At 47.5% G+C, this 14,847-nt stretch overlaps 1 protein-coding gene across 1 annotated transcript; it reads left to right on the top strand.

Annotated features, from left to right (window-relative positions):
- Nucleotides 1–1,757: 1,757 nt before the first annotated feature.
- Nucleotides 1,758–14,363, top strand: LOC119372327 (calcium-activated chloride channel regulator 1). Its single transcript, XM_049419845.1, has 8 exons — nucleotides 1,758–1,761; nucleotides 1,915–2,038; nucleotides 3,743–3,857; nucleotides 7,042–7,243; nucleotides 8,317–8,552; nucleotides 9,519–9,737; nucleotides 10,562–10,835; nucleotides 14,164–14,363. Exons 1-8 carry the CDS (start codon nucleotides 1,758–1,760, stop codon nucleotides 14,361–14,363), a joined length of 1,374 nt encoding a protein of 457 aa, XP_049275802.1.
- The last annotated feature ends 484 nt before the right edge of the window (nucleotides 14,364–14,847 follow it).

The raw sequence follows: 14,847 nt of genomic DNA, 5'->3' as shown, positions 1-14,847 counted from the left end.
TTAGGTGTGATCGCGTTGGATCTCCTGCAATTATTTTTTAGGTGCGACCTTTTCGGTTTGACCGCAGAAGCCGCCAGCAGCAGTTATGGTCGTCAAAACTCGCACACATTCACAATTGAAGCAACGAATTTAGCCTGCTCGCTTTCATAACTTCAGTTTTATTGTAAAAATTTTCCAAGTGCTCGCCCATCAGGGACATTTCGCAACGTGAACTTGCGCTAACGCTGATGTTCGCGCTTTCGTAATTGCGTTTATTTTTCTTCTGCTCACTCAGGACACAAAGGGCAATGTGGTCAGAATGGTCAAACTGAATTCGTGCTCGACAAAATTTCGCTACAGCCGGAAACTGGCTTCTGGAGAAAGGTGCAAGATTAACAGTACCACGTGTCAAGTTTCCAAGGACTGCATTATTCGTATCACCACAGAGGCGACGGATCCGGCCGAATCATCAATCATGTTCATGCCATACGTCGCCAACGTAAGTACCTCCTATTTTTCGGCGTGTGTTTGTTGAGTCGTCCATTAAGACCTCTCCTACAATAGTAAATGCCCCTAGGCCACAAAGATTGAGCCTACACTGGAGACCTACAACAATCAATTTTCCTTTCGTACAGTACAGCGCCTTTTTGTACGCATGGGAGATTAAAACGACACTTTGGAGACTATTTCTTCCGCATTGGGCTGTAGGAAAAAAAACTGTCATTTCACTGAATGGCCCCGTTGTCTTTGACCAGCCTTCGCATGCACTTAAGGCTCATCACACCTGCGACTAGCACCTGTCATGGGACCTTTTGTGACTGGCGACTAAAACACGACTCGGGGCGACCTACGTTCACACCCGCGCGCGACTTATACACGTCGCCTCACAGAATTCCCGTCTCCTTCCATTGCTATTGCCCCGCTAAATAAGCTTACATCCTGTTCCTGCGCATCTTATTGGTTCAGAGGCTTGCGACTGCAGTCGCGCGACTGAAAAATTGAGAGGCGAGCAAGTGAGCCATAGCTGTCGCTTTGCGGCCAAAGCGGCCATTCGCGACTAACTTGGTCGCGCGACCGGTGCTAGTCGCAGGTGTGAACGAGCCTTTAATGTGAGAGAATAAGATGATCAATCAATCAATCAATCAATCAATCAATCAATCAATCAATCAATCAATCAATCAATCAATCAATCAATGACTTAAAGGGACACTAAAGAGAAAAACAATTTTTCTCATATTAGTAAATCACTCTTTCAATATTTAAAAATCACCACGCGTTCCGCGAGAAGACGCTTGGTAAGCGATAAAATGCGTAATAACAAAATGCGTGTAGCGACGCCAGCTTGAGATTTCTGCACCAGTCTCCATCACGTCATAGATTTTGACGGCGTCTACTATGTCCTACGTAGTTCCTAATCGGTAAAAATGAAGTACATTGACCTCCGAAGGAGCCATAGATTAAACAAATCAATCTTCAGAAAACTTCGTTGAGCCAGTGTCACCAAAATACCACAAATACATTTTGAAATCCATGACGTAACGCGCGGAGATTCGGTGCGAAATTTAACAATGAAACTTTGACATTGATTTTCTTCTCCATTATTAAACTTACGATGATGAAATTAACGACATTAGAATCATCAAAGTACACTTCATCATCTAAACCAATTCACTGCTTAGCTTTAGTATCCCTTTACCTGCTCTAGTATTGGCTTTCCACGTCCATTTTGTGGAAGTTAGATACACGTACTTATCCTTCGATGATAAGTACGTGATAAAATGGGTAACATGATAAAAATCGGGCATGAGGTATGAACTTCAGCAATGCATTACTAAACATATATTGTAATGGTTCACCTACAACGAAGAAAAATGGTAGGGTTCTTCGCTGCACCACGGATTTTGACTCTAACCGCGACGTGACATTGCAGGTAAGCCAGTTCTGCGATTCAAGCGAAGGAACGCGTACGCACAACCGTAACTGCTCCCAACAAGCAGAACGCAATCTGCAAGAAGAGGTCCACGTGGGAAGTCATCAGCGAGAACGAAGACTTCAAAGGGTGTGCACGCCTCTCTCTCATCTGTATGCCTAACTTATTAAGCTTTAGTACACCAGTTGCACACAGCCATCCAGCTGTAACGTTTCCCCGACAAAACACTAATTCTTATGGTGTAGGAAAGAACCGGTGTGCACTTGTTTAGGCACTTCACGTCCATGCAGGTACCTATTCTGTTTGACACAGACGTAGTCCTCGTACGTTATGCAGAAAAACAGTGCGAGCAATGGCAAAGCGAAACAAGACGAACGGACTGTCAATCAATCGACTGACAAACAGCCTTCTCCTCTGTTTCGTCGACCCGTCGCTCGCGCTGTTTCGCATGCGATCTACGTAAACCAACTGCCTCAGCTAAGGACTCTTGCACAGTTCTGTAGATTTTGCGAAAATTCGGGTGATAAAAGTGTTTATATTAACAGCTAAGGTGTTCTTAGTCGAGGCTTTCACGTCCGGGGTCGTGGTAGCGGTGATCACGTGGCCTCGCAATGTGGAGAGTGAGGCTCGGTAGGAAGGGGAGGGTTACGTGTGCTGTGATAGGCGAGGGCGGAGGATGTCCAGGGGTTAACCTTCGAGAAACGCAGTAAGATGGTGTGACGGTGAGGAGCAGTGGAGTGTAAAATAGCTTGTCAGTGTCAGTGTTCAGGAGTTTTCGCTTTCAAGATGGCGAACATTTATCCTTCTCCCGATGAAGAAGCCACCCGTCGTGAGCGTCAGCGAGAGCTGATGCGAGAACGGGCATGTCGTCGCCGAGCCGACCGCGATGTTCGCACAAGAGAGGCCGAAGCTATACGCCCACGAACGGAAGACTCGAAAAACATAGAAGTACGATATAGCCTCATGAAGGACGGGCATAAGCTTCGCTGTTTCGACAGTGTTCGCCAAGTGGAGCTGGCTGGATTTTTATTTTTCATTTTACTTTACCAGTTGAAACAATTTTGCAGTAAATTATAGATATATAGAAGTAGACAAAAGCTGTGTACATGCATACTGATGCAAACGCAACTGAAGCAAATTGCTTATTGAAAATATATATAGCAAAGTCATAGGCTGAAGACTCGAAGACAAATGCCGACCTCTTTTTCTTCTAAGTCGTTGTATTGACCCTCCTCCGGCCCCCTCCGATCGCTTTCTGCACCTAACTGTGGTTTTGCACTGCCTCCACGATCGGAGGCATAGCAAGCTTTTCGGACTTCACCTTCTTTCGCACTACCGCCGTGATCGGCCCACCTTTGACCAAACGATGATGTCATGTGATGACATCATCATGTGAAGTCACGTTATTTGACATCATGATGACGTTAGAAAGTCCGGCAATCTGTGACGTCATGATGAAGTCATCACGTGATGGTGATTTTTTGCATCATTCGTGTTCACGCGGAACCCGCGGGACGCCGACGGTCAATATTTGCTTTTAATGAGGTATCTAAGGCTTTCGCCTTAATATGCACACGTACAATGAAAACATGCAAAACTTGGGGTGAAGGGCCCCTTTAATAGTCGAGAAACCTACTATGCGAAGATGATAGTTCATTTTCCGCTATGTGTATGGGGGAGCTTATTATCTATGGGGGACCTTATTAGCCTGGTCGATACCAAGCAGCCTCCCCTTCTTCTGTAATTTGCGTGACAAGATACGCGCATCTAATTATAAAGGATGACCTCCGATTACGACACATCTGCTCCTTCACTCTTCCACCATGCTTGCAGCCTTTCAAGGCCAGACATGTCCAAGCACATCGAGGTTTCATTCGAAGAGACGCAGCAGAGAGAGGATCTACCCCAGCGGGTTGTCTTGGTTCTTGACGTCTCGGGCAGCATGGACGTAAGCGAGGCTTGCTCATCATCATCGTCATCATCATCATCATAAAAAACACACCCGGCTTCTCTCAGCAACCTTACATTCGAGATTAAAGAGAATTAGAAAAACATTGTGTTACTAGGTCGAAGCGTGGCAAAACTAATTTCAAGTGCGTAGCACTTTAGGGGCCCGGCTTTTCGTCCACTATCACATGTCGCATGGTTCCACAGTGGTTAATACAGGCCTAAAACAAGGCTAACAATGCTCGAAACCAGTGCAAAACAAACTAACAAGGTCTAAAATAGTATAAACTACAGAAATAACCCAGAACTGATCGCAACAATTTACCAGAAATCGCTAAATACGCTTCTGACACATGCGGCCGATAAACGCGCCGCGCAAGAGACGGCGCCACCGCATCAGCAAGCGCGTGATGGCCGAGGCGGAGGGAAGAGTCGAGGGAATCGCTGGATTGCCCGTGGTACGCACTTCCTCAGGTTTCACGGCGGTGGAGCTGCATTAAGCGCAAGATTTAGAACTGCACCAAGAGCTACACAATTTTAAATGCGGGGCACTTCCGGGTCCCGGCTTGTCGTCCATCCATGCATCTCATGTGGCGTGATCACGCTCACAGTAAAACGCTCAATATAGGCCATAACAAGGCTAGTAATGCTCGAAGTGTTGAAATGAACGAACAAGGTCTAACGTAATATAATTAACAGAAATGACCACCAATTAATCCCAATAATTAACTTAAAATTGTTAAAAAAGTCACAGTTTCGCCGCAAGGGCGAAGCAATGAATGCGATAGCAAGGAACTAATGCTATACGAAGTGAGGCTCGCCAATGAATAGTCTCAGTTTGAACAGCGCTTCTGTTGCAAAGGCGGCCGAAGCAGCGAAGGAAACTAGCGTGCTTCAAGTGTCGAGCTGTGACACTTGATAGTTCGCGCGCTCATCTTCTGTTTGTTCGTTTGGCGGCGTCCCTGAGCTCGAGTGACATTCGTACGCGCCGTAACATGAGCGCGGACATCACGGTGAAAGCGTGAAACATTCCTCTACCCCTCGCCACGAGAAAACCGCGCGAGCAGACAGCGGAAGGGCAAGCTTCTCCCATGCGCAAATATAAGAAGAAGCGAGCGAGCTCGCCGACGACTTTTAAATGCGCCCGTCGGGCTCCTAGCGCCACCTCGCTGGTAATGAAGAAACGCTTATTATCGCCTGCTGTCTCTGAGTCCGTCCAGCGCTAAATGGTGTGTATATAACGCTCGCCGTTAGCTACGTGGGGGATCTGCGTTTCGTGGCGTAGTGGATAGCGCCGCTCGCTGCGGGGCAAGAGGTCCCTGGTTCGATTCCGCGCTTCGGAAGCATTTTTCTGAGTTATTTTTCTTGGGGGCCTTTATATATATATACATACTTATACATATACGGTGCATGACGGCGGCGACGGCGACGGCAAAATCCAGCCGAGACTGTCCATATAATTGTTATCGCAATAAAAGATTTCGGAAACGTACAACTGACTCGGGTGCCGCGCAAAAGAAGGCGCTACCGCCTCGCTGAGCGAGCGAATGCCCCTCGCCCTGTGCTGCGTCGGGGCGGCGCTTTGTCGGGGAAACAACCTGATGGAGATCGCTGCAGACGACGCGTATCTTAACTGCCGTAACAAGCAGGAAGTTGATAAAGCGCAGCAAAATGCAGCGCGCATGTCGCATAGCGAGTTTGTGAATCTGCCTAGCAAGATTCTACTCGTGCCGGGGAAACCCTTCATGCTTACCTCAAACATTGGCGCCATCAACGCTTTGGTAAACGGAGCAGTGGGAATTCTATGAACGGTAATCGCTGGGTGCCCGTGCTACGCCCTTCCTCAGGTTTCACTGTAGTGGAGCTGCCACGCGTTGTTTTTTCCTTTTTTTTGTAAGGAATGTAGCCTTCGTTAGACATAGACGAACATATAGGGACTGACAACCGATTTTCATCGACCCAGACTTCGACAGAGTAACAAAAGGCTCGCTCTCGGTAGAGGTTAAACCTGCAGTGGTTGATTCCCGAAGCGCGTGGACATTTTGTAAGGAGAATTTTTCGATCTAAGAAGCCACTAAAAAACTTAGAATCCCTCCTCCAGCAACGCTGAAAAGCGATGTTGATGCCGATAGCCCTCCTCACAAACTGGTCATTGCGCTCCACGTTCCTCTTTCACAAGAGTGAGTGCACCTGCAGTTAACCACCTTCAGTTTTCGCATTTTCAATCGTTTTTATATATCAAAAGGAGATAGAATGAGCTTTCCGAACGCTGGTCGTCATGAGAAGTCCTCTTACCGCCTCGTGACCCAGCCGCTCCTGGTACTTCTCCAACTCGTCGGCAGGTGCCGCTAGGCCCTCAGCTAAAAAATTTCATGCTGCCGCTCACAAGCACCGAATCATACGTCAAGCGTAGGCGGCGCTACTGTTCTGCTCAATACAAACGAAGACGCATCTGCAAACTTTGAGTTTGAAAAGATTATAATAAAAGTGTACTGCATTTCAACGTTATCATAGAGATCATTAACCGCGTACACTAGTAAATGGTCACAGATCGAAATCATATGCATCTTCACTTCTCTGCCGCGTGCGGTGCCGAAATTCATTTTCTGCGACTTTAGTAAAAAAATACAAATGTAAATCCGCGTTTAATGAGAAAAACTGGGTTCGTTCTAGCCAATACAGTAGTCAATCTTTCCTTTACTATGTTTACCTCTATTCGTGTTTTGAGCGGTTGTCAGTCGCTTAAGGAGCGCAGCAAAAAAGATTTGTAATTGAGACATTGGTAATGGACACACGCAATCCACAATAACGCAGGCGCGTGCGCAATACTTGTTTATGAGGTTTTACGCTCCAGCAACAGGTACCCGTTATCAAGTAACGCATGCTATTCGCATAGCTTCATCTGAACACACAATGTTCATTGTTTACTGCCTCTAGGGTGCATTTCAATTAATCTTCGTGTCGTAGTTGCTCCACAAGTTGACAAAGCTACATACAGTAGTTATATGTTAAGAAAAGCTTAGGCGTTATGTATTGAAGTTAAAGACAAACCACAATGCTCAGTGGTTATACGCCATCCCAAGTTTCACTTGGGACTCTTACCAGTATCAAACCGCTCTTTTTGTGAGTGCATGGTTCCCGGAGAACGTAGATCGCTCCATTCATGTGTTCTGTGCATGTTCCAGGACATGAATCGGTTGACGTTCCTGAAAGAGGCAGCGACCCGATACATCCAGGATATTGCGGATGGCTCGAAACGGCTGGCTATAGTTACGTTCAGTACGACAGGAACCGTCCACCACACTATGATGCCAGTAAACGTCAACACCAGGCAGGGTTTTTTGAATGCGGTCAAGCAGTTGCAGACGATCGGGTGGACGTGCATTGGTTGTGGCCTCTAACGAGCACTCGAGGTGAATGCATTGCACGCACTAAGTGTGAACAGTCATTTTACCATGTTTTTCCTCTACCGCATACCGTGAACGTAATTACATTTACTGCGGCTCCTGTTATTTCTTATTGTTTTTTTTAATTAAGACATTCGGATGACTGACCCGATACCTGACCTACCTTTCCGAGCTTAATCCCTAATGAAAAGGGAAAAAAATATGAGTTTATAGATATCATCATGGCTTTAGGTGCTTCATCCGCCGAGCGTAGTATGAATGTTCCTTTGCTCTCGTTTGTTATTTGCTGCTCTTTATCACTCAGATGGCTTAATTATTTGCTTGTTGTTTATGCTGTGTGTGTGTGTGTGTGTGTGTTTGCGTGTGTGCGTGCGTGTGTGTGTGTTTGTGCGTGTGCGTGTGTGTGTGTGTGTGTGTGTGTGTGTGTGTGTGGTGTGTGTGTGTGTGTGTGTGTGTGTGTGTGTGTGTGTGTGTGTGTGTGTGTGTGTGTGTGTGTGTGTGTGTGTGTGTGTGTGTGTGTGTGTGTGTGTGTGTGTGTGTGTGTGTGTGTGTGTGTAGGATGCTCACCAACTTGACAGACAAGCATTTTCGCATTACGCAGCTTTAGGAATGCAGCCACGTAGAGTGGTCCAAAAGAAGTTTCAAGCTTGTGCGAAGATGCAGATTTTATACAGAACCTCACGCCTTTACACCTTCTCACACTGCTGTTTGGAGCCAAAGTCTCGAACGCCTAGACAGCTGTTCGAAATGCATCATTCCACAATCAATCCGAAATTTGTCGCAGCTGTGCCCGGAAGCGATGGCAAAGGTAGAGAGAACTCTCGCAGTCGTCAAGTTGATAGCTTACCAGAGAAACAGTTACATGCGCTCTCGCATCAACGATAACTTCTATGTGTCACAGCTCAAATCCCCCTCCCCCAAAGACAGCGTACGGCGCTTTCCTTTAAGTACAGGCGCGGGGTAATGTATCCAAACTAACGTTATTACAGGTGCTGAGAACTCCCGATGAGACACCGGAAGGTGGCATCATAGTGCTGATGACTGATGGTGCAGAAAACGAGACGCCCTCATTAAAAGACGTTCTGCCAGAGTTGATGGCAGCCAAGGTGGAAGTGAGCACGATGGCGCTGGGGGCATCAGCCGATAGTCAGATTGAAAAGTTGGCAACACTCAGCGGCGGAAAAGCGTTCTTCTTTGAAGACCTCCAGGGAAACACGGCGGTCGCCATGGAGACAGCCTTCGTGGAAAGCACCACCACGCAGGCCGCCGCAGACAAGGATTACATCAGGGTGCGTATTGCGCCATGCCGGAGCATTGCTTTATGACGTCATCTTCGCATAGATGACGCTGTCAATTTTACAGAGCCACACAACTTCATAGTTTTATAGGAAACCGGCGCCGTACGTTGCCAAACAATGTGCTTATGCCCTAAATAATCGTCGCCAGCCCCGTCATTACCATCAAGCTATTTATGTGCACTCCGGGACGAAGGTATTGCAAATGAGTTCTGCGGAATCCCGCAAGATGGTGAAAGGGTTAAGAAAGGGAAAATAGAAGGTCTGCCTCAGCAACCTTCACTTACACCTGTTTTGCGATGACTAACTCAATAATGTGGAAACAGCTTCTCTAATTAACAAAGCACCTAGTTCTCTGCCGTCTTCGAATTCGCCTCCCTTCTCACGGCACCAATTCGGCAACTCTGATACATCGCAGATTATCCAGTGTACGCATCAGTACGCGTACGAAGGACAGTAAGGAGGCTATTGAGATAAGTTGACGTGTCATTCTTTGTTCAACGATTCGTCAACGCTCCAGGCCTCCATCGTCCCCTGCACTTGTTTGGTTTTCGCCCAAACTTTGCAGTTCCTACATAAACTAGCGGTTTCACATAGATACCTCTGCCGATAGTGTCCTTTTTCCCATTCCGTCAGTGGCCAGAGGTGATAAGGCGACTCCGCTATTGGTCATATCAGTCGGTCTTGAACGGTGTAAGACACAGCCCCAGAGGATCGCTACAAAGTCAGAGCCTTTTTTTTAAATTTAATTGAATTGAATTTTATTGACATAAAACAATTTACAAACTGACTGGGAGAGGGTAGTGAAGCGCCTGACTGCCGCTTCACTAGCCTCTTCCATGACAATTGCGTAATCCTGTCGGGGCACAACTAGTCGAAATTTGTAAAATCCAAATTACGCCTGAATGTTGAATATTTCATTAACCCTAACACGTTGTCACTCCCTTGTGTTATCTACAGCTCAAAGATGTCGAAAAGACTTTGACGACCAAATTGGAGGAACAGTTCATGCTCGAAGCATCTCTGGGTAACAACACCGTCGTCATCGTTGACCAAGTGAGTTCCACATCCACTGACATCTCAGTGACCCTCATCGATCCCCGCGGTCAAAAATGCAAGATGTGCGTAGAAATTGGGGACAAGAAAACCAAGAAAGTCATCATACCCAGCCCGGCGCAGGTAATGCATGGCTTCTTTATCTCTCCAACCAATGTATGCACATGATCATACCGCTAATGACCAGAAAAGTTGAACATAGTGCAAGTGCAACGTCCTTTGGACAAAGTCATGGTCTTTAGTTTATCTTTCGTGAAGCGGAACATTATGTTCGAACGAACATCATGAGGTACAAAGGAACAGCATGTGTTCATGACCCATGTCCCCTATTAGACTCGTCTGTGCTTGACTATGTAATTTTGGAAGGCCGTAACTCATAACCATAAAATTCATAGACAGACTTTCCATACACTCCCGCCTTTTGGAGAGTCTTTTCCGTACAACAACAGTAATCGTCATCTGCCTTGCTTGCGTTTGCTTTCTTGAGTAATACTCGGCGCTGTCCACTTTTCTGTCAAGAATGCTGTCTAACGCTGATAGCGCGCCTGCCGCTCGTAACCTGGAAGTAGCGAACACGCGGCGGTAGCGCGAAGAAAGAAGCGCGGGGATAGCTGATGATTACTGTTCTTTGACATGAAGACTGCGCAATTTCCTATTAGAGCGTACTAAGCCCCATTTGCGGGAAGCTTGACGTCGTATACGTCGTTGGAATGTGTAGCCTATATATCTCTGAGGGGCCTATAGCGCACCACAGAATGCGGAGTACTATTCTGTATTGGTACTCCCTGATTGGCCATTTTGAAATGCGTCAGGGCTTTCTAGATGTGCAGCGCCGCCGATGCGAGGGGTCACCACACGGAGCAAACGGAATAGTATTCCGTATTCCGTGGTACACAAAGGCCCGCTGATCGCCGAAGTTACTGACGGGCTTACACACTGATTTATAGCCTGGCGTGTGGACGATTCGCGTGGAGAGCTCCATCTCGCAAAAGGCCGAGGTAAACATCCAAGTCAAGTCCCAAGGCAAGGATCCCAACAGCGAGCCGATTCGAGTCGACTGTCGAATGGGTAGCCTGCAAGTTGGGAAGCCTAACGAAGCCATCATATACGCCAACGTGTACAAGGGCAAGAAGATTGTCCTCGACGCCACGGTGGTTGCCGAGGTGACTGGCCCCAACCCACCACACAAGTCTACGGTACCACTTCACGACGACGGTCGCGGTGCGATTTACACCTTCATTCTCTCATATTCATGTTCTGGACTATGTTCAGAATGCGTTTCGGTGCTGTTATATTGGCCTGTTAGTTAACCTTGCGCTTCAACAGCGAGCTGTTAAAGCTTGAACATGTTTAACTTAGCGCAACGATGACGAGGACACAAGAGAAGAGGAGACAGCGCTGTGGTTTGTCTCCTCTTCTCTTGTGTCCTCGTCGTCGTTGCGCTAAGTTAAACATGTTCAAGTATTATCACCAACTGGCCCAGCTATCAGTTCTTCTACTGTTAAAGCTTTTCTTTGCGCCGGGTGGTGCGACACGCGCTCGCTTCATCCTCTTCTTCATCTTCTGCTTTGCTCCCACAACACGTGCACCGACTTTTGCGGTCGCGGAATGCAGTAACTATGATGGGCGAGTGTATTGCGTGACTAAGGATCCCGTAACACCGCGTAACAGCTAGTCAAGGGACTAGAATCACATAACATCACGTAACTAGTCACTTTATTAAAAATCACACATCACGTAACAACTGGTCACGTGGCTAAACGTACGTAACATTACCTAACAACTAGTCACGTTAATAAAATCACGTACAAACGGTTCACGTGACACGTTCCCGCCAAAAACCACGTAACAGCTAATAACGCATTGGGCTAGTTGGTGCATAACTGGTTAGAAAATCGTTGGCGCAAAACAAGAACGTGGACGAAGTAGTAACACGGACAAGCGCACACTCGCGCTATTCAGCAAAGGTTCACACGAGCACTCCTTGCAGTGATGGGGCAAATGCGATCCTGTGCCAGTCCTCAATGACAGCACATGCTCCCTTCGGCGATCATTGATACATCGGCCCGACCGGCCCAATGATCGCCTAAGGGAGCATGCGCTGTCAAAGGGGAATGGCACAGGATCGCATTTGCCGCATCATTGCAAGGAGTGCTCGTGTGAACCTTTGCTGAATAGCCCGAGTATCTTACGAAGAAGCAATGACAAGGTGGCACGTGAACTAGCGGAGGCGATGTACATTAGGCATTTTGGAGACAAATGCATCAGCGTCCCGTCCTTGTCGCTTTTTGAAAACGAGTTTGCCTTTCTACCTGAGAGGTTGTCATGATAGGTCAGTGTGTATTTTTTTGTCGTGTGTGTTGTACGCATGCGTGAGGGTTTCAGAAGTGAGCATCGATTTAATAAAGGTCAATTGCGAGTGTGCGCTTGTCCGTGTTACTTCTTCGTCCACGTTCTTGTTTTGCGCCAACGATTTTCTAACCACGTAGCAGCTAGTCATGTGTAACACCGCGTAACAACTCGTCACGTGACATGTTCCCGCCAAGAGTCACGTAACAGCTAGCCACGTGACTAAAAGCACATCACGTAACAGATAGTCACGTGACGTCTTCCCGCCAAAGCTATGTGACACGTGCGTAGTGTGGGAAACAGACTGAAACCGGAGAAGGATAGCCGAGAGCCTAACCATACTTAGTACTAATAGCAAAAACTTAGCACTGCTGTTCTCAAATGGGGGTCACCCCGGGGGGTCCTCGAAGCCATTTTGTGGGTCCGCGAAACCCTTTCTCGAAAAAAAAAACACGTTTTTTGGAGGCACACTATGTCCCGTGACAGCAGCCCCTTCGGATTTTTGATATGCTTCACCGCATAATCTCCTTGCAATGCGGCGGTGCTGACTCGTTTTTCCTTCTCCCTGACACGGTTGTAAAGCTTCTGTCGCTGTTTTCTACTACATATACACGCCAGCATACTTTTTCTAGGCTTGCACATTTTAAGACCAAATATAGCTGGAAACAGGTTGAATGTGGATGGAGAACGCAAAATTTAGTGACAAGCTGTTGAGATCCAAAGGTATGGCCATTCTTTGCCAGGCAGAAATAAAAGGCCCCTATTTCACGCTGCATGTTGTGTTCATTTATGACCCCCCCCCCCCCCACCCTTTTCTCTTTTCGCAAAGAGTCCCTCATCACTTACACTGGTGCAACATGGGCCCCCGAAACATCCATGGCTGAGAACCACTGACTTAGCAACTCTAGCAAAAGCTTGGCATCACTAACAAAAACTTAGAAAAAGCTCGGTCGAACACTAGCTCCGCTGTTGGTTCCAGCCTTGTGCCACTAGTGCAAGCTGCGCTTTTTTCTATCTTTAACACGCATGAAAACGGTTGTCTTGGTGCATTCGGCGTTTTATGACTATTAATTCACATCGAAAGTAAGAAACAATTCGTTTAACAGACCAAGGTGGCGGTGCCCATCTGTCTTACGTAAATTTGTCTACAGGTTGAAAACAATGCCTGCGCACTCGTACAATTAAAGGGGAATTCCGGCGCATCTCTGACTATATTAGGATATTCCCGTTATCAAATTGCATTCATACTCCTGCATTTGCAGCTAGGGAGCTTCAGTTTGCTTAGAGACTCGTCAATAATTTTATGTACCCCCCCCCCCTTGCCAAAATAAAAAAAAAATCACAGCATATCCACGGAGTGAATGATGATGAGTGGGCGAAGCTGCGGAGGTTCATCGGTAAACCGTGAATCTTCCATGAATTCTGCCCAGTACATCATCACCGACGTGAGATCGGGCGCGTTTATACTAAAGGTTCGACGAGAGTTATGACGACTTGCAGCTCACTTTAATTTTACATGTACGCTGTGAATTTTCATTGTTTAATCACGCACAGGAGAAATCGCACACACGCACTACCTTGGAGGTCAAAATCCAGTGCCTATATATACGGGGTGGTCAGTGAACGGTTGTGCAGTGCGAGCGGTCGGTTTTTTCAATCAAGATGCTGCCGCGACGCTGCATCGCGACGCTGCCTGCGTCGGCGCCGCTGCGCCGCGAGGCAAGATAGGGGGGGGGGGGGGGAGAGGAGAAAGAGGGGAAAGCGTAGGAGAGGGCGATACATATCACGTACTGTCGCAGCGCATTGTCTTTAGGGAGCCTTCATGTGTGCACGCCCCCACTGATCTCCTGCACGCCCCCTCCGTTTTTAAGACTGGTTACACACTACTACGGCGGGGACGAACGGGTGCCGCTATAAGGAGCTTCGCCCCTAAAACGATATGCCTAAACCGAAAGTGGCAGCTGCTTCATACAACGCAGTATGTCCCGAGGTTACGTCATTTAACTCACAAACCACACATAGTGATCACGCGCATGTGCCCGATGCACGAATACGCTCTCATTATCCATTCAATACGCATGCTGTTGAACAATTCTACGACTAGGCTTGGTTATCCAACGCGATGACAAATTTAGCTACGCAAACACTGCGCTTTCGTGCATCGAGCGCTTATCATTTGCTATCATTGAATCTTTTACAGAACCCGACATCGAAGCCAATGATGGAACTTACAGCGGGTACTTTGTCCAGTTCACTGGCAAAGGCAGGTACACCGTCACGGCTCACGTTTCGAGCGATCACAGGGCCCGAGTGAGCGATCCGAAGATTGGCTCCGGTAGCTTCTACAGCACCACTATGTTTTCCCTGTCATCTGGTAAGCGGCGCTCATGCATCCATTGAGGAACGTCATATTGAAAAAAGATCCCAGAGCTTCGCCGCAAGGGTGAAGCAAAGAATACGATATCAGCACATTGGGAAGTAAGGCTAGCATCTAACTCCTTTGGCAACCGACCTGACACAATTCAACAAAAAACTGGCGTAAGGAAACGGTACTTGGATGTGGGCGCGAAAAGACAAGGACGAAGGGAAGAAGACACACACACTGGCGCTTCCCTTCGTCCTTGTCTTTTCGCGCCCACATCCAAGTACCATGACAGACCAACAAGCCCGCATCGCTACCCTCGTAAGGAAACGCTGCTGCTGCAGATAGCGAGGCTATACCTTCATGCAGTCTGTTGCTTCAATACAAAATGAGCCGTCAGAACGCAGCACGGAAAACGGTATCAGCCGTCTTACGATCACTGTCAAGAGAAAGCACGGGCGACCCTCACATGCTGCCCGCCACGGTGGTCTGGTGGTTACGACGCTCGACTGCTGACCCGAA

Source organism: Rhipicephalus sanguineus, chromosome 10 (genome assembly GCF_013339695.2).
Source record: "Rhipicephalus sanguineus isolate Rsan-2018 chromosome 10, BIME_Rsan_1.4, whole genome shotgun sequence".
Taxonomy (NCBI): domain Eukaryota; kingdom Metazoa; phylum Arthropoda; class Arachnida; order Ixodida; family Ixodidae; genus Rhipicephalus; species Rhipicephalus sanguineus.
Note: the sequence above shows the minus strand (reverse complement) of the source record. Positions and strands in the feature narration are given on the sequence as shown.

Coding starts and splice junctions, on each gene's coding strand:
- LOC119372327 (XM_049419845.1), top strand. Junction 9,738..10,561: donor TCATACCCAGCCCGGCGCAG/GTAATGCATGGC, acceptor ACTGATTTATAG/CCTGGCGTGTGGACGATTCG. Junction 10,836..14,163: donor ACTTCACGACGACGGTCGCG/GTGCGATTTACA, acceptor AATCTTTTACAG/AACCCGACATCGAAGCCAAT.